Source organism: Fopius arisanus, unplaced genomic scaffold (genome assembly GCF_000806365.1).
Source record: "Fopius arisanus strain USDA-PBARC FA_bdor unplaced genomic scaffold, ASM80636v1 scaffold00014, whole genome shotgun sequence".
NCBI lineage: Eukaryota > Metazoa > Arthropoda > Insecta > Hymenoptera > Braconidae > Fopius > Fopius arisanus.
In genome coordinates, this window is record NW_011887753.1 from 1,595,282 (window position 1) to 1,619,355 (window position 24,074).

Consider the following 24,074-nt stretch of genomic DNA (forward strand, 5'->3'; position numbering starts at 1 on the left):
TTCGGAAATTGTCGATTATATTGGTATGGTTAAGTCGGACTTAAGAAAAAGTCATTATAAATGTTTACCCAAACTCGTCCACTACCTCAGGAATTACAATTTTCTTTTTTTTTTTTTTTTTATACGAAGTCATTGACGAAAGTGATAGAATTAGTGGTTGTTCAGAGATAAGAACGGTAAAAACGATGAATTGATTGACTTTTCACTTTTTTTTCTAATCGAGCTATCCTGAAAAATATCGATTCTAGAGAAAAAAATAGTGAGACATTTTTTTCCCTGAAGTAACTCGATCTCGAGAGGAAAGAAAAAAATGTGTTTGAATGAAATTGGGGAAAGTGTAGTGGGCAGAATAAATCTCCTTAAATCATTAGTCGCTTGACAATATATAGAAATTTGAAAGCAATCGCGGCTCCCTTCTGCAGGTCTGATGAAAATAATTCAACTTATTGGTGATTGAAGGGGCAATTCACTTCATTTTTTTAGTCACCATTTCATTTTATCAAGTTCAGGTCTTTATCTTAGAATGATCCAGTGAATTAAATTGTGTTAGTTGGTGCAGTGACGAGTTTTCATTCGGAGGATAAACCCTCCGGTGGTTGGTTTAAGTTTCATTTTTTTAGGAATTAAAAAATAGTTAAAAGAAAAATAGAAATAGAGAAATAATTCTGGAATAGGATTCTTTCAATCTTGCATGTCATACAATTTAACCTTTATTTTGTTCTTTGTTGAATTGATCCACAATTTTTTATGCAGACGCTAATGGTTTATTCATTAACTATTAATTCCCTTAGCAGTCGTGTTCTCAGTTCCTCTCCCAACGTTACACAGTTGTTTATTGCTATCAATAAATTTTTTAATCCGATAAAATATTTCCATCGAATAACGAAACGTTACAGGTGTTACTGTAAAAAACTGATCATTTTGAAGCACGCATTTAGGGGAAATTAAAAATATTTCATTAATTTTATACGAACAATTTTTTCCCGTAAAAAACTTGTATATTTTATTAATTATTAATTGATTAATTGTATATTGTGATTAAATCGGAAAACGAGACGAGATCACAGAATTATATTCATCTGTTATCGCGCAATGTACCGGCCCTCCAACGAAATCATTACAAAAATATTGAATTCCGAAGGAATTTGTATTTTTTCGGTGATCAAAAATGGATCAAAATCGAAAAAAAAAAAAAATCATGCACTGGAGACCGTTACAGACACGATAACGATGTCAAATTGATTCGTATATTAAATTAATCAGACAAGAAAAAAATGATAATTCGCTCCAGCCCATAGTCTGGACGATTTTGGTGAATGTTGTGTTCAAGTGGTGAATCGTAACGAGTTGGACCCGTGAAAAATGTCAAGAGATTTTATATCTCGTGACATCTTCCTCTGGTCTCTCATCTTCAACATAATCACACCTTGATTTCAATTACTTGATTTTTAGAAATTCACCACTGAATCACAGATTTCATTGAATGAAAAAGTGTATAACGATGATTGCATGCACACGGAATACAAGATAATAATTTTTAAAATAATGAAGGGTCATCAGCCGGTACGACGCCGCGGAGCCCACAAAAAAATTAATCATTTATTCATAAACGTAACGATGCTTAATCAATTTTTTTTTATATACTTTTTTTTTTAATTTTTTTCTTTTAATTAGAGAAATGGCGCACTGCCGACGGAGACACACCTCCGCGCTTGTACCCTGCTTCGCAATTGCTATGGTTTCTTTTTTCCTTATTTCATTTTATTTGTTTCGCTTTGGGATTAGCATACTTCAGATCAAAGTTACTTCAAACGACCAATCTGATATAGTCATACTCATATAATGGTGATTATGGTTAATGTTTAAGAGAAAAAGACAATCCGGTGTCAATGTCCCAGTTTCATTTAATATTTTCTTTTTACGATCATCAATTCCAATACTTTTGTTGCTTCATAATTAATTAAATGTTTTTTTTTTCTCGACTTTTTTAAGTATATTTCAATTACTAAAATACTGGATTGAATTCTAATAACAAAACTTTAGAAGATAATGAGACAAAGAATCCGGATAAACTTTTTCCAATTGTCGAAAAATAATGGAAAAAAAATAAAACCTCTGACGACGGGGGGGGGGGGGGGTCAACTACATCGCGTGGTACTGCGAATAGACGCGTGGAAAAATTAGTTAATAATTAACGAAACAGATGTCCAATGTGTTCTAAAGGAAATTACATTTGTGCATTGCATTCATTCTCTTAATAATATATATTTATGTGTAACGGTGATTTTTCTTTTGAATACTTCGATGAAATCCAAAATTGAGGAAACTATCGGAATAAATATTTCCATTACCTACGAATAATGAAAGGATACATGAAAAATTAACGGGGTTTTTTAGTGAATAATGTTTAAATCATAAATATAATCATTAAGAATTACAAATGAAAAATACATAGGCGTTTAAAAGCCAGAAATAGGCATTAAGGCTGGCTAAATGGCTGAGTAGCACAGGCTTTCCTCCAGGTGCCAAAAATTTTTCCGCTAAATACTTTTTCTCATTTTTAAAAGACAGCAAAAATTTTTACGAAACAAAGAAGACAAAATAATTACTAGAATGAAAAATTTATAAAAATTTCCAAATTAACGAAATTATTTTATTCTCGAAAACTTCATGTGGAGAAACAGCTACTGCTACAATCAAAATTAATTGAAAAAAGAAATGGTTTTAATAATGAATACGTGAACGTAAAAATTGCTCTGTATATTTAGCTATAGAATTCGGTGTGCGCGCAAACAAATTCTAAAAATGAAAGCAAAAAACAAGAAAAGCAAAAAAAAATTAATTTTTGACTTTTCTATTTGTGTTCCTCAATTAAATTCAATCCTGCGAAAGCTAAATTAAAAATATATTTTGTCGATATCTCGTCTCGTCTGTGCGAGTGCGGGCAAGAAAAAAAAAAGTGTTGGATAAAACCCGTCAAAAAAAAAAATTACAAAAACAAAAAATAAAACGCGTTTAACAGAAAAGAAAAAAAAAACCCATTCACTTATATGTATGCAACCATAAATAATACAGCCTACAGTATTTCTTCTCAGCGCAAATACAACTCACAATTGTAACGAATAAACTGAAAGAATCGTTGAAACAATTTTTTGTTTCGATATTTCATTGAAATATTTAACAATATGTGCCGCGACAATGTGAAAGCAGAGAAATATACACACAAGTGCAATAGTTTCAATAGTAAATGGAAATATAATGGCGTTTTAACATTTATTAATGAAGAATAATGATGAAACGCGTTCACAGCTTAAACTACCTCGCATATTTTTTCTCTCATAGCTGCAGAATTAATCATACCTCATTAAAATCCACGCATTACACCCCATCTGTACATGAAGAAGAAGAAATATATTCGTGTTTTACAATTTTTACTCTTTTCATTCATTTATCCACTACATGTTGTCATACCTGCCCTTTCCTCATATATATAAAGGGGAGCATAATGTTTAGTGCTCAAAAATCGAATTGAAGAAAGTCGATCTATTAAAATCGATCCAAATACGTATAAATCCAAATACCCCACCGTCATGAACGTTCACTTGAGAATGCATCCTTCCGCTCACGGCCCATAATACTTTTTAAAGACGAATTTTTAGCGACTTTTAGCGAATTTAATCAAGTTCCCATTTTCAAATGTTTTTTAAAATGATGATTGATGTTTCGATAGTTAGTCATAACTGAATTGACTAAATTGAGTAAGGTCGACTCATGGAGACCAATTACCTTGTATTTTGCATGCTTAAAATTTTCCAAACAGAAAATCAAATTTCGTCCCGCCTTTATAAACCCACGGAAATAGGGCCGACTCTTTCAAAGGCGCCCTGCAGCATCTCGAAATTCACATTTTGATAGTGTCAAATATTATTCCATTTGGATTTGAGTCGATATGAATCGATTTAAATTGATATTGAATTTCGATATTATCGCAGTCTCTTTCATTTGTATATATCAACGAACCTATCAAAGGTAGCCATTATGCTCTCCTTTTTATATAAGGACTCTCCGCCATGGAACTTTACAGTCCATCCTTTTTTTTTTCATTGAAGGACTATCGAAACACCAATTATCATTATTATAAAACATTCGCGGTCCTAGTATAATACAATGATTTATGATTCTCCATTATTACTTACTTTTTCCTTATTTCATTTTTTGTTGATCAAGTAGAATAGAATAAAAATGGCTGTGAAAAAAATTATCTATTGAATAAATCAATTTATTTGTTTAATCGGGTGAAAAACAATAACAGACATGGAAATAACATTTAATTTATTCAAGTCTCAGGGGACAGGGAAGAGAAATACATTCTAGATGGATTTAAAAAATCATACATTTCTCAGTAACAGGATGATGTAAGTATTGGTTTCTGTATTTCATCATTATGGTGTAAGTGATTAATTGATTTACATAGCTGTATGGTTTATTACAACAACAATTTAATTACTCTGATAACCATTAAAACTATTTACAGTGCAATATCTTGGTCAGAGTAATGCACGAGCTCAATAATAAACTTTAAGAAAACAAAATTAATATTAAAAACTAGAAAAAAGTAGACTCTGCGATATGAAATATATAAACTAATAACAATTTATCGACTCATCCATTGGATAAAAAAAAAAAAAAAAAACAAAAAAATTGCTTTGCGGTATGTGTGTCCATCATGAAGAAGTAGTCAATTTGACTGTGTTCAAAATGATAATATTATGGTTTATAATATTTTTATATTATTGATGTGACATGTGATGCTGCCATGTTACTATTTAATAAAAAAAAAAAAAATAAAAACTTGACAATGGTGTTGGTGGATGTGGGTTATGAGGGCCTGGTTGCTCGAACCATATCTCCGAGAAGTCTCTCGACACTGACATCACCGACTGTTGGTTTAAAGAGCAATTCCTGCAAGGTTCCACGACAGAGAGCTCGTGCCGGGGGTAACAGGAGCAGAAGCCGACCCACTCTACCGGCTCCACGCTCCCCCAATACGGTCACTGTTTGCTCTTGAAGGGCAGAAACCCGACCTGAATCACACAGGCCTCTGGACTCTGAAAAAATGCAGGTAAATTTTTCTCGTGTCGTCAAGCATATCGATACAATATAAAAAATGTTTATACAATGTGTACAATATGTACCTCCTTTGAATAAGGCAATGGCCTTCAAACAAGCATACTCAGAATGATCAACCCGCATGATGGTGAATTTTGCTAGTAATTCTCGAAGCCTCCTAAGTTCTTCAGCTATGAGTTGCTGCCTCTCGGTTGGAAGAAGCATTAAGGACACTGACAGTGATTCCTCCATGGTAAAATTCCATTGGGCTGCTGTCAGCACGAATAATTCGCTCCACGATTCTTCGAGAAGAATAGCCTGATCTCTGAATGATAACTTAAAATAAGTAGATCATTGCATTTTATGTATTTTTTTATGTTTAATTTAATATAAATTATGATAATTCAAATATATCTAATTGCACTATTACCTCTAAAAATGATGGAATACTCCGAGCCCATTTGACAGCGAGGAATAGAAGCTTCGCGGCTGATTCATAAACATTTTCAGGGGGTAGAAGTGGTTGAGTAGAGACACTGTATTCTGTTAATGTTGTGGCGATTCCTGGGAGTGGAGCTAGTCGAAGGGAACTCCTGAAGCAGCCGACTGTATCTGTTAATTGATTATTTATTATTAAAACATTATATTTATCAAATGAGTTTTGTCAAGATAAACCTTTTTGTTGTTCACAAGGGCGAATACTGTTAGCCTCCTCAGAGCTTGTCACCTCGTCCTCCTTGGCGACGGCGGCGGCAGCGGTGGCAGCGGCGGCAGCGGCGGCAGTGGCCAGAGGTTCCGGCGTGGGCCGGTGCAAAAAGTGGGCTAAAGTTAAGGGACCACCATTGAAAAAAAAGTACTAGAATATATAATAATAAAAAAAAAAAAAAGAGTGTACTTACGAAGGGCAGGAGTAAAAGTTGTTACTGTCGGCTTGAATGGAAAGAGCCCTGAATAGAGTAAGGGATGGTAGGCTGGAGTGGCAGTGGTGTGGTAGACGTGTGATACAGCCGGATATATCGCCGAGGGTGCTCTTCTCACTGCACTAACCAACGACGAAGTACTTCTCGGAGCTCTCTCGTGTTGTACCGCTGAAAATGACACTTCCTTCGAAATCCCTTGGAGCATCCATTACCCAATACCCAACCCTGTCCCACATTTATTTGTAAAAAAATTTCGCCTCCGCATTTTATGCCACACATCCACTTGTTATCGAAAAAGAGAAATGACATTTCTACCATTCAAAAATTTATTCACCTGACATGACAAGAAAATTCTATTGATTTTTTATAAAACCCACACACACCTGCTATTGGAGTAGCGGAGAGTTTCGGAGAAATAATTTAACAATATTATTATGAAATATTTATATAAAAGCGATCGACGTAATTTGTGATAAACTCACGAGACTTTATTTGTTCTCGATAGTGAAATTCTATCCGCAATATCATTCAAGCTAATTGGTATCTCGTCTCAATCAAGTGTTTGGATTATCACCCGAGTTGTTGAGTGCTCCCTCCCTTGGAGTGAATTGAGAGACTGCTGGTGTTTACAAAAGCTGTGAACTCAAGCCTGCTCATGACACACCGAAGAACCAAGCCATTCGGCCTTTCATTTCATTTCATTTCATTTCATGTGGGTGGAGATTTTTTTTCTTATTTTTTCAACTACTACAGCCCCTCATCTCTCATGCACCACAGTAGCGAGAAGTGATGCATTGTACTGTATTTATTCAAGATGACGAACAAGTCGGGAGTGATTCCTAGCCCATTTTTTGTGGTAATTCATATTTAGGGGTTGGGAGAATAGGAAGATCTCTTACCATCTCGCTTCATATTCACTTCTAGACATTTAGCAAAACGACAGGCTTGACACTGGTTTCGCCGAGAGACGTCCACTATGCACTGGCCGTTCTCTTTGCAGACATAATCTAAATTTCTGGCGTAATTAACATTTTAAAAATATTCATTAGAAAATTATCAAGCTATCATTATCAAATTATATCATCAAGTGCTATACAATACACAATAATGTACAATGCCAAAATATTATACCTCGCATGTCGCCGAATAGATCTCTTGAAAAATCCTCTGCATCCATCGCAGCTCGGCACACCATAATGTTTCCCCGATGCCTTATCCCCACATACTTTGCATAAAGTCGAATCTCGATTCTGTTCCTCCATTTTCATCCAGCCAAGTAACTCGTCCTAAAACTATCGATTTCATCGACTCGTTGATAATATATAATTCTTCTCCACAAAAGTAATGGAGAATATAAAAGATAAAATTTAAAATATAAATTTTTTATAAATATATTTAATATCGAGTTTTCAATAGTTCGAGCACATAATTCAATAAACTGGGCATGAAAATTTAACAGCGAGTGGCTATAAGATGGTGGAAAGTGGCCATTTGGCTTTACCACCATTGCCACCACTTGGTTCTACTCAGTGTGCATGTTGTATGAAGATAATCGTGAGGTTGATGTTCAGCCTAGCTACACAATTGCTCAAACCCTACGAAACTTCGATCCATAACTGTACTTCATTCTCCATATTGTCGGTACACTATTGTCCATCGATTCCATGGGGTGTAATTACGATTTTTCCGTTGACTTTAACATTTTTTCAATTTAACAACCAATTACATTTTGTTTGCTAATGAATTAGCAATCCAATGAAATATACTTTTAAATACATAATTGTTTTTTCATTGTCAATTTTAAAAATTACTTTGATGAGTCATGAAAAAACATGTTGGAACATTATTTTTCATTCTATGGCAACAAATTAGGAATAAAAGAGAAGTTGTTAACCCTTCTCAAGGTAACCACCCATCAAATGACTTTTCCAAGGTTTTTTTGTGCCATTGAAGAGGAAAGACTAGCGCCCTGGCACGCGCGTTCACCCTCAGGGCGTTCCTGAAATTGCTCTCCCTCTCTAACCCTATCGCTAATAGGAGGCCCCCGAGGCTTTTTCCACCTGCTCTTTTCTCAGGCTCAATAATGCAGCAGCTCCGACACGAAGCCAGAGTCGCAGTGGCAAACACAGCCGCAGCCGCAGCCGCAGCCGCAGCCAGAGCCAGAGCCAGAGACGAAGCTCGAACCGTCGACAATTCGTACCCCACGCACTTTCAACCTCCAACCACTACAACCCAACCACTTTTTCTATCCTTTCATTACCGCTGTCTTTATATTCATTATCGGTGCTAACGTCACAATATTGTCCATTATGGTCAATCTCGTAAATATTAAAGATAAGTTATTCAACTATAACTGACTCTCGAAGATGAATGGACAAGTGGGTTGAGGTAGTTAATATGCCGTTGAAACTGCTATTGAAATAACACATTGTATTTAGAAAGAGCGGGTGTCGAATTATTTAACCCCATTGGGCTGAGCTACATACGTGCATGACACGCCTGACTGACAACCAAACCATATGTCGAAGAAATCGAGACTCCGGAGGTCGAGGGGGCTGAGAAATCGAGGGTGGAACACCGTGACGGCATGACAAAACAAATTATCGACAGTCAAAACTATTTTCATGTCGTTAAATCAAACTTCAGCCTTTTATTGACTCTTGATGATATCGTCATTCATATCGTTTCTCCGTAATATTGCAGAATTACTCCAATCAACTGTCTTTTCAACAACAAATCATTGTATTTTTTATCGTTTATTGTTAACGAAGCATCGTGGAGCATGTCTAGATACTTATTTATCTTATTTTATATATCATGAAAATTTCAACGATCAAATAAGATCTATACTGGCAAAACAAACGCCCATTTCATATTAGGGCATTGCCATTATTGAGCTACTTTCAATAATAAAATGCAGAATGTCAAATATCAAAGCTTAAATAATGCAAACCCATCGATCACCGTTCGCTTCAATAACAACTCAAGTGACTAAAAGTCCTTGCACCACTTTGAAACCACCGCGATGTCACCAGAAACCTTGGGGCTAATGTCAATCGAATGACTATTGGGTACGCGACGGGCTGCTGGCTGTCGAAAACTCGAGGGCCTAAAAAATGAAGGTATCGCTCCCTTTTGTCCCATTTTTTATGCTAATTCTCATCCTATTTTTTCCCCAGTCATGTCACCTGCATTTTTTCGCATTAAAAATTCTGATCCTCTGCTTTAACAATTTGATAAATAAATGTTGATATCCTTGCATTTTTATAGAAAAATTTCCAGATCAATTTGAGATTCATTGACTTTTCGAGCATTATGGAAAATCATTATGAAAAACATGAAATTTGTCACGGAAAAAAATAACCCATTGACGTATTTTTTTCTTTTTTCTTTTTTTTTTTCTTCTATTATGAGGAGAAAATTACTCGGCGAATTTTTATAGAGAAATTCATTGAGAAAAAAAACACATGCCTTTTTTGTTGTCGGCTGTGGGAAATGTCTGGGCCGCAAAAGAACCGCATCAAATTCAGTGCTGAGTAATAATCACCTGGATATCGATGATTTCTCTGGGACCTTTACAATTGGAGATATCATTAAATGATACGGCAATGTTAAATATATGCATTACAACTTGATTTTTAATTTGACTCCATCAAGCTTTATATCTTATCCACTGGTGTTGTGTTGGGACACCAGCAAGCACGTGTTCACTTCACACGCCTATATAGCTGTGATTGCGTGACCGTAAACCTTATCATTTTACTTTTGTCGGGGCTTTCCGCACAGACCATAACTTAGCGATTGTCTTTCCAACTTTTCTTAACCCTTTCAATATATTATCCATCACCAATAAGCTGGTCCAATACTCAATAGATGGAACAACAGTATTTATATATTTATCATGTAAAAGACGCTACACGATTATACGATAAATTTATTAATTTTTGTTCGTCTGAGGCAAAAAAAATTGTGGCGAGTTGTTAAAAGCTAAATACCTAACATATGCAAGTACCATATGCGTAAATTATGCAGTGATACCGTAATAATAGGGTACTGCCCTTTACACCAATCGCCAGAGTCGTGGATACACCGGAAAAGTGGTTTTACAGGTGTACTGCACTCGATTATAGGGTCACTAATCACTAATCACGTACGCGTGTCACACGTGACTCTTCACAAGGTTCCACAATGCCCGCTTTTAATTCTATCTCAAACTAAAACTAAACCTAAATTCCGATGATGATTAATAAATAATATTAATATTACCAATAACAATACATAGCACAACACAATGCATGAGTACTGATTCACCCGCACAAATTGAATCAATTACATAGAATTAATTGAAAAACGGTAACTCAACCTATCTCACCTCACTTTTTCACTAATCACCTCTCTCGAATGAGGACGCTTTTTATTCAAAATTACTAATTAATAATTAATTACACAAAATACAAAAATAAAAATAAAATGGAAAAAGAGAGTGCTCGTACCTTATAGTAATACGCTCCCACTTGCACAAAGTTGTTAAGAAAGACTACCGAAAAATGTTTGATGAAAAAAAATAAATAAATAATGGATTGATTGAAAGGATTAACAATACTGTCGAAACAATAGCAAAATAGATAATCCGAGGTGGTTGGTTCGGTTGTGTTGTGATCTATGGTTTGATAATTTTCTGGTTTCCTTGTACGGCCTCGGGGTCGCCTTGATCCAGATCACGGATAGGGGCACTGGGGAGTTGAAGCCCAGGTGACGCCCAATGGCGATAAAGGATAGATACGCGTAGAGCTTTTAGCCCGGTGAAGACACTGTCGACGAAGCTCGATTGGTCGTTGGGCGGGGCATTGAGCTTGCCGATAGCCCTCGGAAGGAGTTTGCAATTGGTGAGAATTAAGGGTATGTTTATGTGTTGCAACCCTCTCGGATACAGCTGGATAGGGCTGGTGTGTGTAATGTGAGTTTGGATTGCTCGATCGCCGGAGTGAACGGCCAGATACACTCGCTAAAGTCAACTCGATGGGGCTGCTACTACCTACCTACCTACTTTCAACTTTATTTCTCACTCTTCGCCTTCTTCATCTTGAATCTCTCAATTTAGCGCTCCGTACCAGATGACTCCTTATACTCTCCTACTCGTTTGAAATAACTCTGATTATGGTGAGCTTAACGGACGAGATGCTACTTTGTGCGAGAAAACAATTATTTTTCAATAAAATTCATTCAGCATTATCATTACTACCCCATAGTAGTGCTACTACGTTATATTAAATTAACCCGTTATTTATGAAATACGATTGCGATGATAATCTAAACGAGCCGACCATCATAAATTTTTTAATATTTAATCATTTATTAATTTATTAACATATTCATCGCAATACTAATATGAATATGCGTAGAGGAAACTGTGGCAGATTCACACAGAATTGTTCTCGACATGATCTTGTAGAATGAATAACTTCTTCTCTTGAATCTTAAAATTGAGACAATTGAGATTTTACAATGAGAATTTCAATTATCAACATCATTCAAATATACAAATATATAAATCGAGTAAATCACTCAAATTCATAAGCAGTTTTATTCTTCTTAGTGGTGAAGTGGAAAAAAAGAAATATCTCAACAAGGGGGAAAAGGCAGCGGTCGGGCTAATGGCTTAGAAGCGCTATTTTGTTAAACAGGGAAACCTTTTATCTCTTACAGCGGGTTCAATCACGTCAGACACTTGAGTTAAGGGACGCTCTGGATTTTTTCTTCCTACAATTGAATAAAATATTATTCACTAGTGAAAGAAAAAGTTCATTTTCCATCAACTAAAATTGATGAAAAATTGGGAATACTGGGTGTTGAATAAAAATACAAAGGGGATGGAGTCAATGATTTGCCAAATAGGTAAGAGAAATGGGAAGAGATAGCCGTATTGTCACTCGAGTTTTCTTCTCAATTTAGAAAGGGCGGGTGGAATTCTCTATATATGAACCGTCGACCACGGCGACAAGAGCCCAACTGTCATTTCCCACGATTCACCCATGAAGAATTTGACACCAGTGGGATTCTTCAGCACTCACCACTGACAACATATTCTAGGCTGTTTTCACCCTATCTTTTTAAATTTTATTTTATTTTTATTTATCCATAATAGTAAAAATTAAGTTTTAAGAAAACATTGCTTTTTATTTATCGTCTTTTATTCCATCAAATTCAAACATAATCCTCATGATTTGAGAGCTTCTCCATTAGGTTCCGTTGATTTCTTTTATAATATAAAGAGCTATTAATATGAAAAAAAAAAAAAATCACGACAAAAAAAATGTGGTTCCGGCCGGGATCGAACTGGCGACCTTCTGCGTGTAAAGCAGACGTGATAACCGCTACACCACGGAACCACCACGTTTAATACAACACCTCATTGATAAATCATTTATCATACAAAGATTCCTTTTCCCAATTCCGCAGATAGAAAATATATACAATTGTTTTGAGTGGCATAGAGCGAAGTAGTCTATTCGAGCTTTCATCATGTCGTAGAGCTGATCACACTTGATGAATCAATCTCCATTTCGGCGAGGATTTTTTTCGTTTTTTTTTTTTTTTTGGTGCCATTTTTCCAAGGATATTGTAGGTGTAACGCTTGAGTAAGAAATTTTTTTAGATTCACGAGGATTACACAAGAATGCTGCCAGAGGTTATAGGGGAGATTGTCAGCGCCTGTACAAAACCGTCAACATGGTGGGGGCCCGTACCTGTGAGTAACTGTTTTGCTCACAGGTCACAAGCCCGAGAGTGTCGATAATTTTTGGAGCCCGTGTATAGATAAGGCAGAGCGCGAGTCCGAGAGTATCGATAATTCGAAGACATTTGCAAAACAATTTTTGAAAAAAAAAAGATTCAGTGGGAGCAGGAATGAATGCATCCCACAGCACCCCAAAAGTGAATTTTCAAAATTTATTTGAAAATTTTTGTGAAAAATTTTTTGAAAAAATTGGAAAAATTTTTAAGTGGGTGATTTTTTTTTATTTTTTGCACAATCGAAATTCTGTTGAAACAATCATTTATTTAAGGTATATCAAAATGTAGCCGCTTGTAGAATAATGTTAACTATGTTATCATCGAACATTTGAATTTTCTAACTAACTTACCGCTGATTATTTAATTGACGCATTCACTTGGAGCATGCGCGAATGAATAAGTCAAAAACGAGTGCTAGTATAACCTCAACTGTAACATTTTCAAAACAACATTAGAGTTCAGCGAATTCATCAGGAGAATCGAAAATGGGATACAATAAAATTAAGAACAAGAAGGAACAGGGACCAGCAAAAGTCAAGTTGTTTAGGAAGAGGCACAAGATACCGGAGAATAAAATAATCGAGGAACTTCGAGCTCGTTATGAGAATGTGAGTTGATGGTAACCCCAACTCAACCCCAACTCAACCCAAACGATTTGTTTTCGATGTAATGAGATGACCTCCTTTTTTTAAATCTTCATTATCAATTATTAATTAATTAATGTTTATTCCAGATCGATGAATCGAATATTAAAAATTTTGAGGACTTTCCTCTGTCATCCAAGCTGCTAAAAGCCCTCAAAGAACACAATTTCATTGAGCCAACGGACATTCAGAAGCAGAGTATTGGATTAGCTCTCAAGGGAAATGATATTCTGGGAGCTGCCAAAACTGGAAGTGGAAAAACACTGGCGTTTCTCATACCAGTGATAGAATTATTATACTGTCAACAGTGGAGCCGGGAGCTCGGCCTTGGTGCTCTGATAATTACACCAACTCGAGAGCTAGCCTACCAGATCTTTGAGACCCTGAAGAAGGTCGGAAAATATCACAGGGTTACCGCTGGTCTCATAATAGGAGGGAAAGACTTGGACCATGAAAAGAATCTGATGGATCAGTACAACATAATCATCTGCACTCCAGGGCGCATTTTACAACATATGGACGGCAATAAATTGTTCCACACTCATAACCTCCAACTCGTGGTCCTCGACGAGGCTGACAGGTGCTTGGACATGGGTTTTGAACAAACGATTAACGCAATTATTGAAAATTTACCCGCTGAGAGGCAGACACTACTCTTCTCTGCCACTCAGACGAAATCTGTGAAAGATCTTGCCAGATTGAGCCTCAGAGAGCCAATCTATGTTTCTGCACACGAGTATGCGGAATACTTGACACCTGAGGGTCTCCAACAGAGTTATGTGATTATTAATCTTGAGGAAAAGATGGCTATGCTCTGGTCCTTTATCAAAAATCACTTGAAGCACAAGATTATTGTTTTTTTTTCCAGTTGCAAACAAGTGAAATACACATACGAAGTTCTCTGCAGAATGCGACCAGGAATCAGCCTAATGGCACTTTATGGGGGTCTGCACCAGATGAGGAGAACTGGAGTGTATGAGGCCTTTTGCAACAAACAAAACGCAGTTCTCTTCGCAACAGACATAGCCGCCCGGGGCCTTGACTTCCCTGGAGTCAATTGGGTGGTGCAAATGGATTGTCCAGAAGACGTTAATGCCTACGTTCATCGAGTCGGACGAACTGCCAGATTCCGAAATGGAGGAGAAGCCATCCTCGTTCTTCTTCCTAGTGAACTCAATATGCTTCACAAACTCCAGGAACATAAGATTCCTATTAGCGAGATCAAAATAAATCCTAATAAATTGCACTCACCTCATATCAAGCTAGGGGCGCTTTTAGTGAGAGATCTGGCTCTCAAAGAAACTGCTCAGAGGGCTTTCGTTGCCTATGTCAAATCGGTGTATTACATGAGGGACAAGAAAATTTTCAATGTTCATGTACTTAATACTGATGCTTATGCAAAATCTCTGGGGCTTGCCATTCCCCCTAGAATCAGATTTCTTCAACGACTGCAAACAAATCTCGAGAAGAATTATGAGGAGAAGCAGAAGAAGAAAAAAAATTGTTTGGATGATTTTGATGGGAAACTTATGATAAATCGTGATTATAGCAGTAATTATAATAATGATGATGATGATTCGGGAAATGATAAGGAGGAGCAGAGGCTGATCAGCAAGGGGAGTAGAGCGGAAATGTTCGGAATAGCGGACAGTGATGAAGAAGATATTCTCACGATTAAGAGAATGAATATCGAGATTGAGGGAGAAATTGAAGAACAGGAGGTGGAAGAAAAGAGGTTGGTGCAAAACCAGAGAAAATCAAAAAACAAGGCACTTACAAAAGCTGCTGTTGCTAAAAAGCTCATGAAGAAAAAAATTGTGCCTAATACGAAGAAAACGTTTGATCATAAGGGAGAAGAAAAAATCGATCCAGCAAAATCTAAAGTCTCCGAATTGGCTCGTGAGTACGAGAACCAAGAAGCTTCAGGTATAGATATTGAATTCGCGAAAAAAGTAATTCATGAAGAGGATAAATTCGATAGAGAACGCTTCCGGGAGAGAATAAGAGAGAAACACAGAGAGGAAAAGCGGAAATTGAAAGCTCACAGGAAAAAGGAGCAGAGTGAAAATGAGGATGAAGATGAAGCAGTGGGATCTCGAGATGAAACATACAATACTGATGACAGCGATTCTGATGGTGCCGATTTGTCGTGGTTACCAGATCCGGATAAAATCTATGGAATTAAAACGCCATCTAATGAAACAGAATCTGACGAGGCAATGAAAAAAATTTACAAGCCATCGAAACGAAAATTAGTGATAATGAAGAAGACTAAGGAGAAAAATAAAAAACCGAAGATCGAGGTGACAGAGAAGGGTGACCTTTTAGCTACTGAGGAATTGGCTCTGGAGTTGTTGCGGAATTAAAATGAGATCCTTTGTTGAAAGATATTTATAAATGAAATTTGAAAAAAAAAAAAAAACACAAATATGAATCAGCATGTGAATATATACTTGACCAAAAAATAAAGGGGAAAAAAAAAGAATTTTCTTACAATCATCAATAAATTTTCTTTCCTCCCCATCTCACTCCATTTGTCATGAATAATGTCAATAATAATAATAATAATAATACTATTAAAAACTACAATAACATTACAAGTCGTTTAATCAGTCAGGGAAATTACAATGACAGAAAGAAATCGCAGAATTTTACTAATTGATCACAATGCATATATTACAAAGCATCCCTGTCTGAATCGCCAAACTTCTTAACTTTTAAGAAGCGACCAATCGTCATACTAGTGCACAATAGTACGAGGGAATCACCTGCAGACCTAAATCGAAAAAAATTGTGCAGTCCTGAATTTGATAATTATCCAAAAGCTCAATTGAGAAGATCAATCCTGAACTGTTTTAATGAGATATGAAAAAATATCAATTGATTTCTAACAAGTGCAACGATATTAGTTTGTCAAGGTTTAAAATTCTGAGGTTGCGATTTTGATGTGCTTAAGAACACTGTCGATGACATCCCGGCTGGTTGCAGTACCTCCAAGATCAGCGGTGTGGACACCAGCATTGATGGTTTTGTTAATGGCAGTTTGGATGACAGTGGCATGAGTCTTGTGGCCAAGGTGACGCAACATGTCACAAGCTGCATTGAGCATAGCAATGGGATTGGCAATGTTCTTTCCAGCGATGGCTGCACCTGTGTTACGGGTTGCTGGCTCGAAAATGGTGTAGTGATCACCGTAGTTTTTACCAGCAAGTAATCCAGCTCCCCCTAGAAGGCCACAAACAACATTTGAGACGATTGCACCGTACAGATTTGTCGTCAGGATGACGTCAAACTGGTGGGGATTAGAGACGAGCTGCATGCAAGTGTTGTCGATGATCATATCGTTAAGCTGAATGTCGGGGTACTCCTTGGCAATTTGTCTCGATGTCTCAAGGAAGAGACCGTCGGAGAGCTTCATGATGTTGGCTTTGTGGACTGTCGTTATTTTCTTTCTTCCATTACGTTTAGCGTATTCAAATGCATAACGAGCTACTCTCTCAGAATTTGATCGAGTGATGATCTTCATGCTCTCAACGACTCCGTCCACAGATTCGTGCTCGAGCATAGCGTATTCACCTTCGGTATTCTGGCGCACCATCACGATGTCAATATTCTTCTGACGAGAATTTACACCGGGATACGAGACATAGTGGAGAACATTGACATAAAGATCGAGCTCATTACGAAGAGCGACGTTACGAGACAGGACTCCTGCCTCTCGGGAACGAGTCTCAATGTTTCCTTTTAGGGCGACACCATTACGACGAATCGAGGTGATGGCGTAGTCCAAATCTTCATTGTCATCTGCATTTGGGTCGATGTCCACGTCCTCGAAGTCCACTGGTACTCCTGCGTAACTGAATACCTGCCAAAGCATTTCCCTATTTATTATTTTTAACATCAATTCCTTCATCATTAAGATAACGGGAGAATAAAAAAATCTATGATGAGGTAGAAATTAGTCTTTACTCATCTACCTCTTTAACGTATCCCATTAGCTCAGGGCCGATTCCAGCCCCAGGTAAAAGTGTCACAGCATGACGACCACCGTAGTGGGCCTTCGGTATTGGCATGATCTTCTTGATTGTTGGAGTTCTGTGTTGAATTTCAAACGCAGACATCGATGTGGCGCACCGATGAATCTGGGGTGTAATTGCCCTCGATTGAGCATATCTTGCTAATGAGCGTGCGGCCATTCTTGAAAAAGTTCACTCTAACAGATGAATGCTTTAATAAGTGAAAAAGAAAAAAAAACAATTTAAAATTTGAATAGAAAAGTTGATGTTTCCAAGGGAATCGAAACACTTGACCCACTGCTTGTTATGCAGTGTTTCTATTTTAACCAATAACCCAAGGACCTTGGGGCTTGGAGGATCCAGGAGAATTACACTACTAGAGGCTCATTCATACTGCTCATACTGTTCGATTTCTTGTGTGTACCACTGGTGCCACCAAAGAGGATTGACTAAAGTAGAGGCTCAGTTCTGGGGGTTTGAATGACCCCAGGGGCATCGTAGTACTGCACCCCAAAAGAGGGAGGGCGCAACATGCAATGCTGGGGTGTTGATCAAGTCGACGGGGTGAATTTTATTTTCTGCGGCATGAATGCTTTTTGTTTTTTATATTTTTAACTGAAATTAAGCCGACTGTAGGACGTGCGGAAGGGGGAAACCACATCTTGTGGAATTTCAATGGAAAAAAATTATTCAATATATTGAAAATATACCACTAGTGAGCGCGTTGTCCTAGCGGTAACGTGCTCGACTGGCACACCGGTGGCCCGGGTTCAATCCCGGCATCATTCATTTTTTTTTTTTTAAATAATGCCAATTTTTTCTTTTCACTGAAAGTGAAAAATTCGAAATTTTTGAAAAGGTATCAGGGTAACATGACCATCGAGGAGGTATTCACTTAAATTGAAAAATTCGAAATTTTTGAAAAAGTATCAGGGGAACATGACAATCGAGGAGTTATTCACTGAAATTTGAAAATTCGAAATTTTCGAAAAAGTATCAGGGGAACATGAAAATCGAGGAGCTATTCAGTTTTTAACCAATATTTCGATTGATTAGCCATTTACAAAAGAAAAAATTGGAATTATTTAAAAAAAAAAAATGAATGATGGCGGGATCGAAACTTGGCCATCCGACATGGTTGTTATTTATATATCACATCTCTATTTACAATTGTCAGTATTAAAACTAGTCTTAAAAAAGGCAAGCACGTTACCGCTAGGACAACGCGCTCATTGTGAAAAAATAATTTCATTAGTGGTATATCTTCAATATATTGAATAATTTTTTCCATTGAAATTCCACAAGATGTGGTTTCCCTCTTCCGCACGTTCTACAGCCGGCTAAATTTCAGTTAAACAAATAAAAAACAAAAAGCATTCATACTGCAGAAAATAAAATTCGCCCCGTCGACTTGATGGACACCCCAGCATTGCAATAAAAACTTTGTTAATAAAAAAAAAACACCCCAGCACTGCGTGTGGAGCCCTCCCTCTCTTGGGGTGCAGTACTACGATGCCGCTGGGGTCACTCAAACCCCCAGAACTGAGCCTCTACTTCAGTCAATCCTCTTTGATCCGTACGATCGCGCGGCCTCGATTTTTCATTCTAGAGTGTTGATTAGTATATCAATATCTACAGTCTGTTCACAGTGTTTTAACGGAAACTATCAGCAATCATACCTGTCACATAATTTTTCTAATGAAAAAAATAATTACTGGCTGATATCTGTTTACATTCGTATGCTCCGGATGAGGAGAAATATTTTCATTCACCAGAAAAAAGCACAATTGTGGCACTTTGTTGCTTAGTCGATTTTTTTTTTCCTAAATCCCAGGCCTAACATCTGACGTTACTTAACCTTGCAACAATTGATAGTTGAAGAGACGTAGTGGGTGTAAGACATTAATACATCATATGAAATTCAAATAGCTTTTGAAATAAATGCATTCGTTTTTCCTTAATGTTCTTATAATATGTGAAAAACGTTCATGTCGTTATTATAAAAAAAAGAATTAATACATAAATGACTGCTCTGTTTAAAATTATGATGAATAATCCAAAAATCATTTTGCTCCAACGATTTGTTGATTTAGAATTTCTTCGGTGTCATTTAACCCAGGAAAATGACTAGAAAACCAAACACTGCTACTCGACGGCTAAGACAGGATTATATGAGGCTGAAAAAAGATCCAGTACCATATATAATTGCTGAACCAAATCCATCAAATATCCTCGAATGGTATGCAATAATTAAATGACTTATTATTTCACAAATATTCTATAAAATTTATTCTGCAGGCACTATGTGGTTAAAGGACCAGAGAGTACACCATACAATGGTGGTTTTTACCATGGGAAATTGATATTTCCTGGGGAATTTCCCTTCCTACCACCCAGCATCTATATGACAACACCAAATGGTAGATTCAAAGTCAATACTAGATTATGCCTATCTATTTCTGATTTTCATCCCGATACATGGAATCCAGCATGGAGTGTTTCAACAATTCTAGCTGGTTTATTAAGTTTTATGGTAAGAAATTTTCTTTTTTCTAGAGGCTACTCATGATCTTAAGAATTAAAAAGAAAGCAGTAGGCAGTTAGCACAGTCCCTGACAAATCTCTTATTATCCATTTTCAGATAGAGAAAAGTCCCACGCTTGGTAGTATTAACACAACTGATTGGGAGAAACGGCAATACGCACATCAAAGTTTAGAATTCAATTTGAGAGATAAAATGTTTTGTGAATTATTTCCAGAAACAGTATTGGTGAGCATTAAAGTAAAAGTTATGTTAAAAATGTACTAGCTTTCATTAGCTCTAATGTGACTGATGAATGATAATTTTTAGGAAATTCGCCATGAATTAGAGCGACGGCAAGAATTGGATCAACAAATAAGGCATCAATCGACTACATCGGAAATGTCATCCTTGATTCGAGAACAGTTTCAACGAGATCAAAGTCCATTAAATGGTGCTATGACAAATTTAGCAATAATAGTTGGTTTCGCAGCGTTTGCATACGTTGTTAAATATGTTCTTCGAAATATCGCATGGGAATAAATCCAATTTTTATCATTCAGATACAATGGTCGCGTATGCAACAATTATTGGAGTTTGAACAGCAATTCATTAAAATAATTACCGTGAAAACATTCACGAGCTTCTACCTTTTCCAATTAATTTCAGTCAATCTCATCGTTATTCCTTTTGATATCATTCAGAGGGTTTTTTTTTTTTTTTCTAAATCTGCGGTTCGAATCAAACTTCACATAGTGCATTTATTCAATTCCTTCATATTCCTTTCAATTGTTTCAATCAATAGGCTGTGCTCGTGTCACCACATTAATATAAAAAATTACTACATAATTCTTTTCGAAATTTCTAAAGAGTGAAGACAAAATTTCAGTTATAATAACTTGTCACTTTGTGGAAAAATTTTCAAGTTCTTCCATTAGTGCCTCTTTACCAAAGAGCCCCTCTCATCTCAATAATTATAACTCCATCAGTAGTTCTTTCATTTTTTATTCTTGTTTTTATCTTAGCCAAAAACAGACAAAAAAATAAATGATATTATATTTTCTAACCATGTTTTTTCACAATTATAATTTTATGTATACTGATGAAAAAAACAAAATATTTCAATTAACGAATGCAACGTCAGCATTTGTTTGATACAATGTGAGCTTGTATGTGTTACATTGTTCATAATTGAAAATAAAAATGGATAGAATCTTTTTAAAAATATGAATCATACGATTATTATAGTGAACCTTGGTGAAATTTGAAAGTTGATGACAGCAAGTTATTTTCAATTATTCAAACCCTAAAACATACAATATTCTTTCTACTAGTACGCAAAATTATATAGACTGCTTGAATTTAACAGTGAAGAAGAATGGAGCGTTGTACGTGTGCAGTTGATGAGAAGGACCCTTTCCCATATTCAATTACATTAAGCCTGACGAGCCAATCTCATCGATTTCTACGTATTCGCTACATGACTAATGGGAGTTTTCAAGCGAGCATAATGATTGGAATATTGAAGACTTCTGAATTATAACATTCTTTGTTAATGAATTGTGAACAAGGCGAAGTCATTTATTTTTACGGTACAAATGAAAATAGAGAGAAAAATTAAGAAATTCGGGAGTGGTCGTAATAAAAAAAAAAAAAAAAAAAAATCTCTTTAAAGAAGCAAACAGTAATTTATTTAACCGCTAGATAACAAGGAAGTTTCTCCTAGATTGAAAAAATACTTGAGTCGTTCACGCTCAAGGAGACCACCCCCTTCCTCATCCTCGACACGCCTATCGATGTATAAATCACTGAGAGGCAGGCGCCAGAAGACAACTACAAGTTTGCTCAAATAAGTTGCACATGTGTGTTGTACCTATGCCGACAAGGCTAACCAGTCAGTATTTTTAAGCAGATTAAACATCTCCATGCGATACAAAGCCATCGGGGCATACTATTCATATTCCCATACTATACACGAATGAAACTAACAGTACATTCAGTGTCAGTATTTGAAGATTTTTCAAATGTTATAATCATCAGGATTCTTCATTAATGGAAAAATCAAAAAGTTCCATGAAAGACGAGGGGAGACATTTGACACGCTGTTACTGCCTACATTTTGGTCGCCCCTATGAGGCAGGATAATTAACTAGTTGCAGACTACCTCATTATAAAGCAGTTAATGGCCTTCTGGTGCACATGCTTTCTCCTATTGAGCAGTACAGAAATGAAAAATATGAGAGGAATAAATTGAAGGAATAGAATAATATAAATATTAGATCATATTATCCAATATCATATTATACATTGATGCTGAAAAGCACGTTTTTAGCATTTTCATTGTTTTCCTGAAATTCTCGTTGAATGTATATTTAATTGACCAAATTATTAACTCTTTGAAATTTAAAAAAATAAATATTTACAAAGCCTTGATGCGCATCCATCAATGTACCAGTTTTAATAATAAATTATACAGCTGTTGAGTCGATAAGATTATTGTCAAAACTTGCTACATAAGTGAAACGCACTTGAAAGAAACGGTAAATTGAAAGGCAAAGACCAGAGATATCTACCAAGGAGGGTAAGTCCATATTTCTATTCACACATCGCTAGAACAAAATATATTGTATCCGTGAGTGCACCAAAACAATATTTTTCCATGATCCCACCCTTATTTCGCTCACATTTATCATTGAAAAATACAAACAAAAAGTTAACACAAAAATGCCATTCTTTTTCTTCAACTTTTTCATATAAATGTTTCTCTCGCGGAAAAATAAATGTGAAAAATGGAAAATTCCTTCGCTCAACGGAAGTATGAGAAACACTTTCTACTTGATTTATGGCCGATAAGAAACTCTTACCCGCCGCTCAATGGTTCTAGTGAGAGCTGCCAGGCATATATATGTATACACTTATAACAAAAAACTTTAAAAAAAAATCTATTTCTGTAGCGTGGTAATAACCCGCGCACATTTTAGAAAACAGTCGCGCGCCAAAAGTGTAGAGAAAGATTTATGAAGAACGTAAAGCACCATAGATGTGTCATTTTTTTTTTTTTTCAACCTATTTCACTCATTTTCATTTGGCTCAAGTCAAAATTAATGCCTCAATAGTATCGAATATTATGTTTTTCACCTGCACATTGAAAATAATTGAAAAAATATAATTAAATTGTCTACCAAATGGAGCCGGAAATGCGTCACATAACATTACTGACGTTTCAAGGATCGAGGACACCGCAACGGCCACGCCTCTACTTCAAGCATCCATTCCGGAGCAATATTCCACAACATAAAGTGAAAATCAATGTCAAGACTTACAAGCGTACAACTGAAATATTTTTTTACATAACGATTCGGCTTGTTCTACTCTTAATTATATCGAAACTCGATGAAAAATACGAATAACCACATTGTTTTACTAAGAAGAGTACTTGTAGCTACGAAGAGGGGCGGAGTCATGCTCATTCACCTGCTAGATACCTGCTCTGAAGTTGCACCAATCCAGTGTTAAGCGATATTCCACAGCATCCAATTCGCTGGTATGAAAACGGCTGGCAAAATGGCTGAAGAAGACAAGAGGATATTTTCATAGAGAAAAAAATTTTATTTGATATTATTTTTGAGTAATATACGGCATCACATTATAGACAGCCAATTTCATATCTATTATGAGAATAAATAAAAAATTTAAAACCATGTTAATAAAAAAAATAGCAAATACTACTGTTAATATAATGAATGGCAGAGAATTTTTGATTAGCCTGGTAAGAGAGTATATTATATCTTAGTGTATCTTGATTTTCCTAATTACCGGCAAATCTCTTTCAGTATTATATACCCGTTATACGAATAGTGTTGCATCCTTTGAGAATTTGCGGAGTTCTACATATCCGTCTTCCCCGCCCCTCTGCCCTTACTCTATTAGCCTTACTCTCTCTCTCTCTCTCTCTCTCTCTCTCTCTTTCTTTTCAGAGTGTATGTTCCAAGAATTTATGTTCAAAAAGCCTTGAACTGAGAGGGAGCTGTATGCATGAGGGTCCATACTCGAGAGGAGAAGAAAAAAAAAA

The 24,074-nt window shown here is 36.3% G+C and overlaps 4 protein-coding genes and 1 non-coding gene across 6 annotated transcripts; 2 read left to right on the plus strand and 3 right to left on the minus strand.

Annotated features, from left to right (window-relative positions):
* Positions 1-4,878: 4,878 nt before the first annotated feature.
* Positions 4,879-10,655, minus strand: LOC105263389 (nuclear receptor subfamily 2 group E member 1-like). The gene is made up of 8 exons (XM_011299576.1): positions 10,523-10,655; positions 7,161-7,321; positions 6,929-7,044; positions 6,009-6,197; positions 5,785-5,931; positions 5,540-5,721; positions 5,196-5,445; positions 4,879-5,108 (listed from the first exon to the last, which is right to left on the minus strand). The coding sequence occupies exons 2-8, from the start codon at positions 7,295-7,297 to the stop codon at positions 4,879-4,881; spliced, it is 1,251 nt and encodes a 416-aa protein (XP_011297878.1). The 5' UTR covers positions 7,298-7,321; positions 10,523-10,655.
* A 1,690-nt stretch (positions 10,656-12,345) lies between these two features.
* TRNAV-UAC (transfer RNA valine (anticodon UAC)) lies at positions 12,346-12,418 on the minus strand. The gene has a single exon. It is a non-coding gene; the product is annotated as a tRNA-Val (tRNA).
* A 797-nt stretch (positions 12,419-13,215) lies between these two features.
* On the plus strand, positions 13,216-15,947 carry LOC105263378 (probable ATP-dependent RNA helicase DDX10). Its single transcript, XM_011299559.1, has 2 exons — positions 13,216-13,429; positions 13,555-15,947. The coding sequence occupies exons 1-2, from the start codon at positions 13,307-13,309 to the stop codon at positions 15,829-15,831; spliced, it is 2,400 nt and encodes a 799-aa protein (XP_011297861.1). The 5' UTR covers positions 13,216-13,306; the 3' UTR covers positions 15,832-15,947.
* Positions 15,948-16,054: 107 nt separating this feature from the next.
* Positions 16,055-17,880, minus strand: Idh3g (Isocitrate dehydrogenase (NAD(+)) 3 non-catalytic subunit gamma). Its single transcript, XM_011299560.1, has 2 exons — positions 17,443-17,880; positions 16,055-17,330 (listed from the first exon to the last, which is right to left on the minus strand). The coding sequence occupies exons 1-2, from the start codon at positions 17,659-17,661 to the stop codon at positions 16,386-16,388; spliced, it is 1,164 nt and encodes a 387-aa protein (XP_011297862.1). The 5' UTR covers positions 17,662-17,880; the 3' UTR covers positions 16,055-16,385.
* Positions 17,881-19,099: 1,219 nt separating this feature from the next.
* On the plus strand, positions 19,100-21,041 carry LOC105263380 (ubiquitin-conjugating enzyme E2 J2). 2 transcript variants are annotated; one of them, XM_011299561.1, is made up of 5 exons: positions 19,100-19,375; positions 19,575-19,720; positions 19,780-20,014; positions 20,123-20,251; positions 20,333-21,041. In XM_011299561.1, exons 2-5 carry the CDS (start codon positions 19,605-19,607, stop codon positions 20,543-20,545), a joined length of 693 nt encoding a protein of 230 aa, XP_011297863.1. In that variant the 5' UTR covers positions 19,100-19,375; positions 19,575-19,604; the 3' UTR covers positions 20,546-21,041. The 2 variants fall into 2 exon arrangements, with proteins under 2 accessions (XP_011297863.1, XP_011297864.1); XM_011299562.1 differs by having other exon boundaries at positions 19,100-19,369.
* Positions 21,042-24,074: the final 3,033 nt, after the last annotated feature.

What these genes read in the sequence shown, in the direction of transcription:
- Idh3g (XM_011299560.1), bottom strand. Translation starts at nt 17,661, where the DNA reads ATGGCCGCACGCTCATTAGCAAGATATGCTCAATCGAGGGCAATTACA. An exon ending in TAATGGGATACGTTAAAGAG is followed by an intron (nt 17,331 to 17,442) that starts GTAGATGAGTAA and finishes ATGCTTTGGCAG; the next exon opens with GTATTCAGTTACGCAGGAGT.
- LOC105263380 (XM_011299561.1), top strand. Translation starts at nt 19,605, where the DNA reads ATGACTAGAAAACCAAACACTGCTACTCGACGGCTAAGACAGGATTAT. An exon ending in CTGGTTTATTAAGTTTTATG is followed by an intron (nt 20,015 to 20,122) that starts GTAAGAAATTTT and finishes ATCCATTTTCAG; the next exon opens with ATAGAGAAAAGTCCCACGCT. An exon ending in TATTTCCAGAAACAGTATTG is followed by an intron (nt 20,252 to 20,332) that starts GTGAGCATTAAA and finishes GATAATTTTTAG; the next exon opens with GAAATTCGCCATGAATTAGA.
- LOC105263389 (XM_011299576.1), bottom strand. Translation starts at nt 7,297, where the DNA reads ATGAAAATGGAGGAACAGAATCGAGATTCGACTTTATGCAAAGTATGT. An exon ending in TCTATTCGGCGACATGCGAG is followed by an intron (nt 7,045 to 7,160) that starts GTATAATATTTT and finishes TAATTACGCCAG; the next exon opens with AAATTTAGATTATGTCTGCA. An exon ending in GTATTCCATCATTTTTAGAG is followed by an intron (nt 5,446 to 5,539) that starts GTAATAGTGCAA and finishes ACTTATTTTAAG; the next exon opens with TTATCATTCAGAGATCAGGC.
- LOC105263378 (XM_011299559.1), top strand. Translation starts at nt 13,307, where the DNA reads ATGGGATACAATAAAATTAAGAACAAGAAGGAACAGGGACCAGCAAAA. An exon ending in TTCGAGCTCGTTATGAGAAT is followed by an intron (nt 13,430 to 13,554) that starts GTGAGTTGATGG and finishes TGTTTATTCCAG; the next exon opens with ATCGATGAATCGAATATTAA.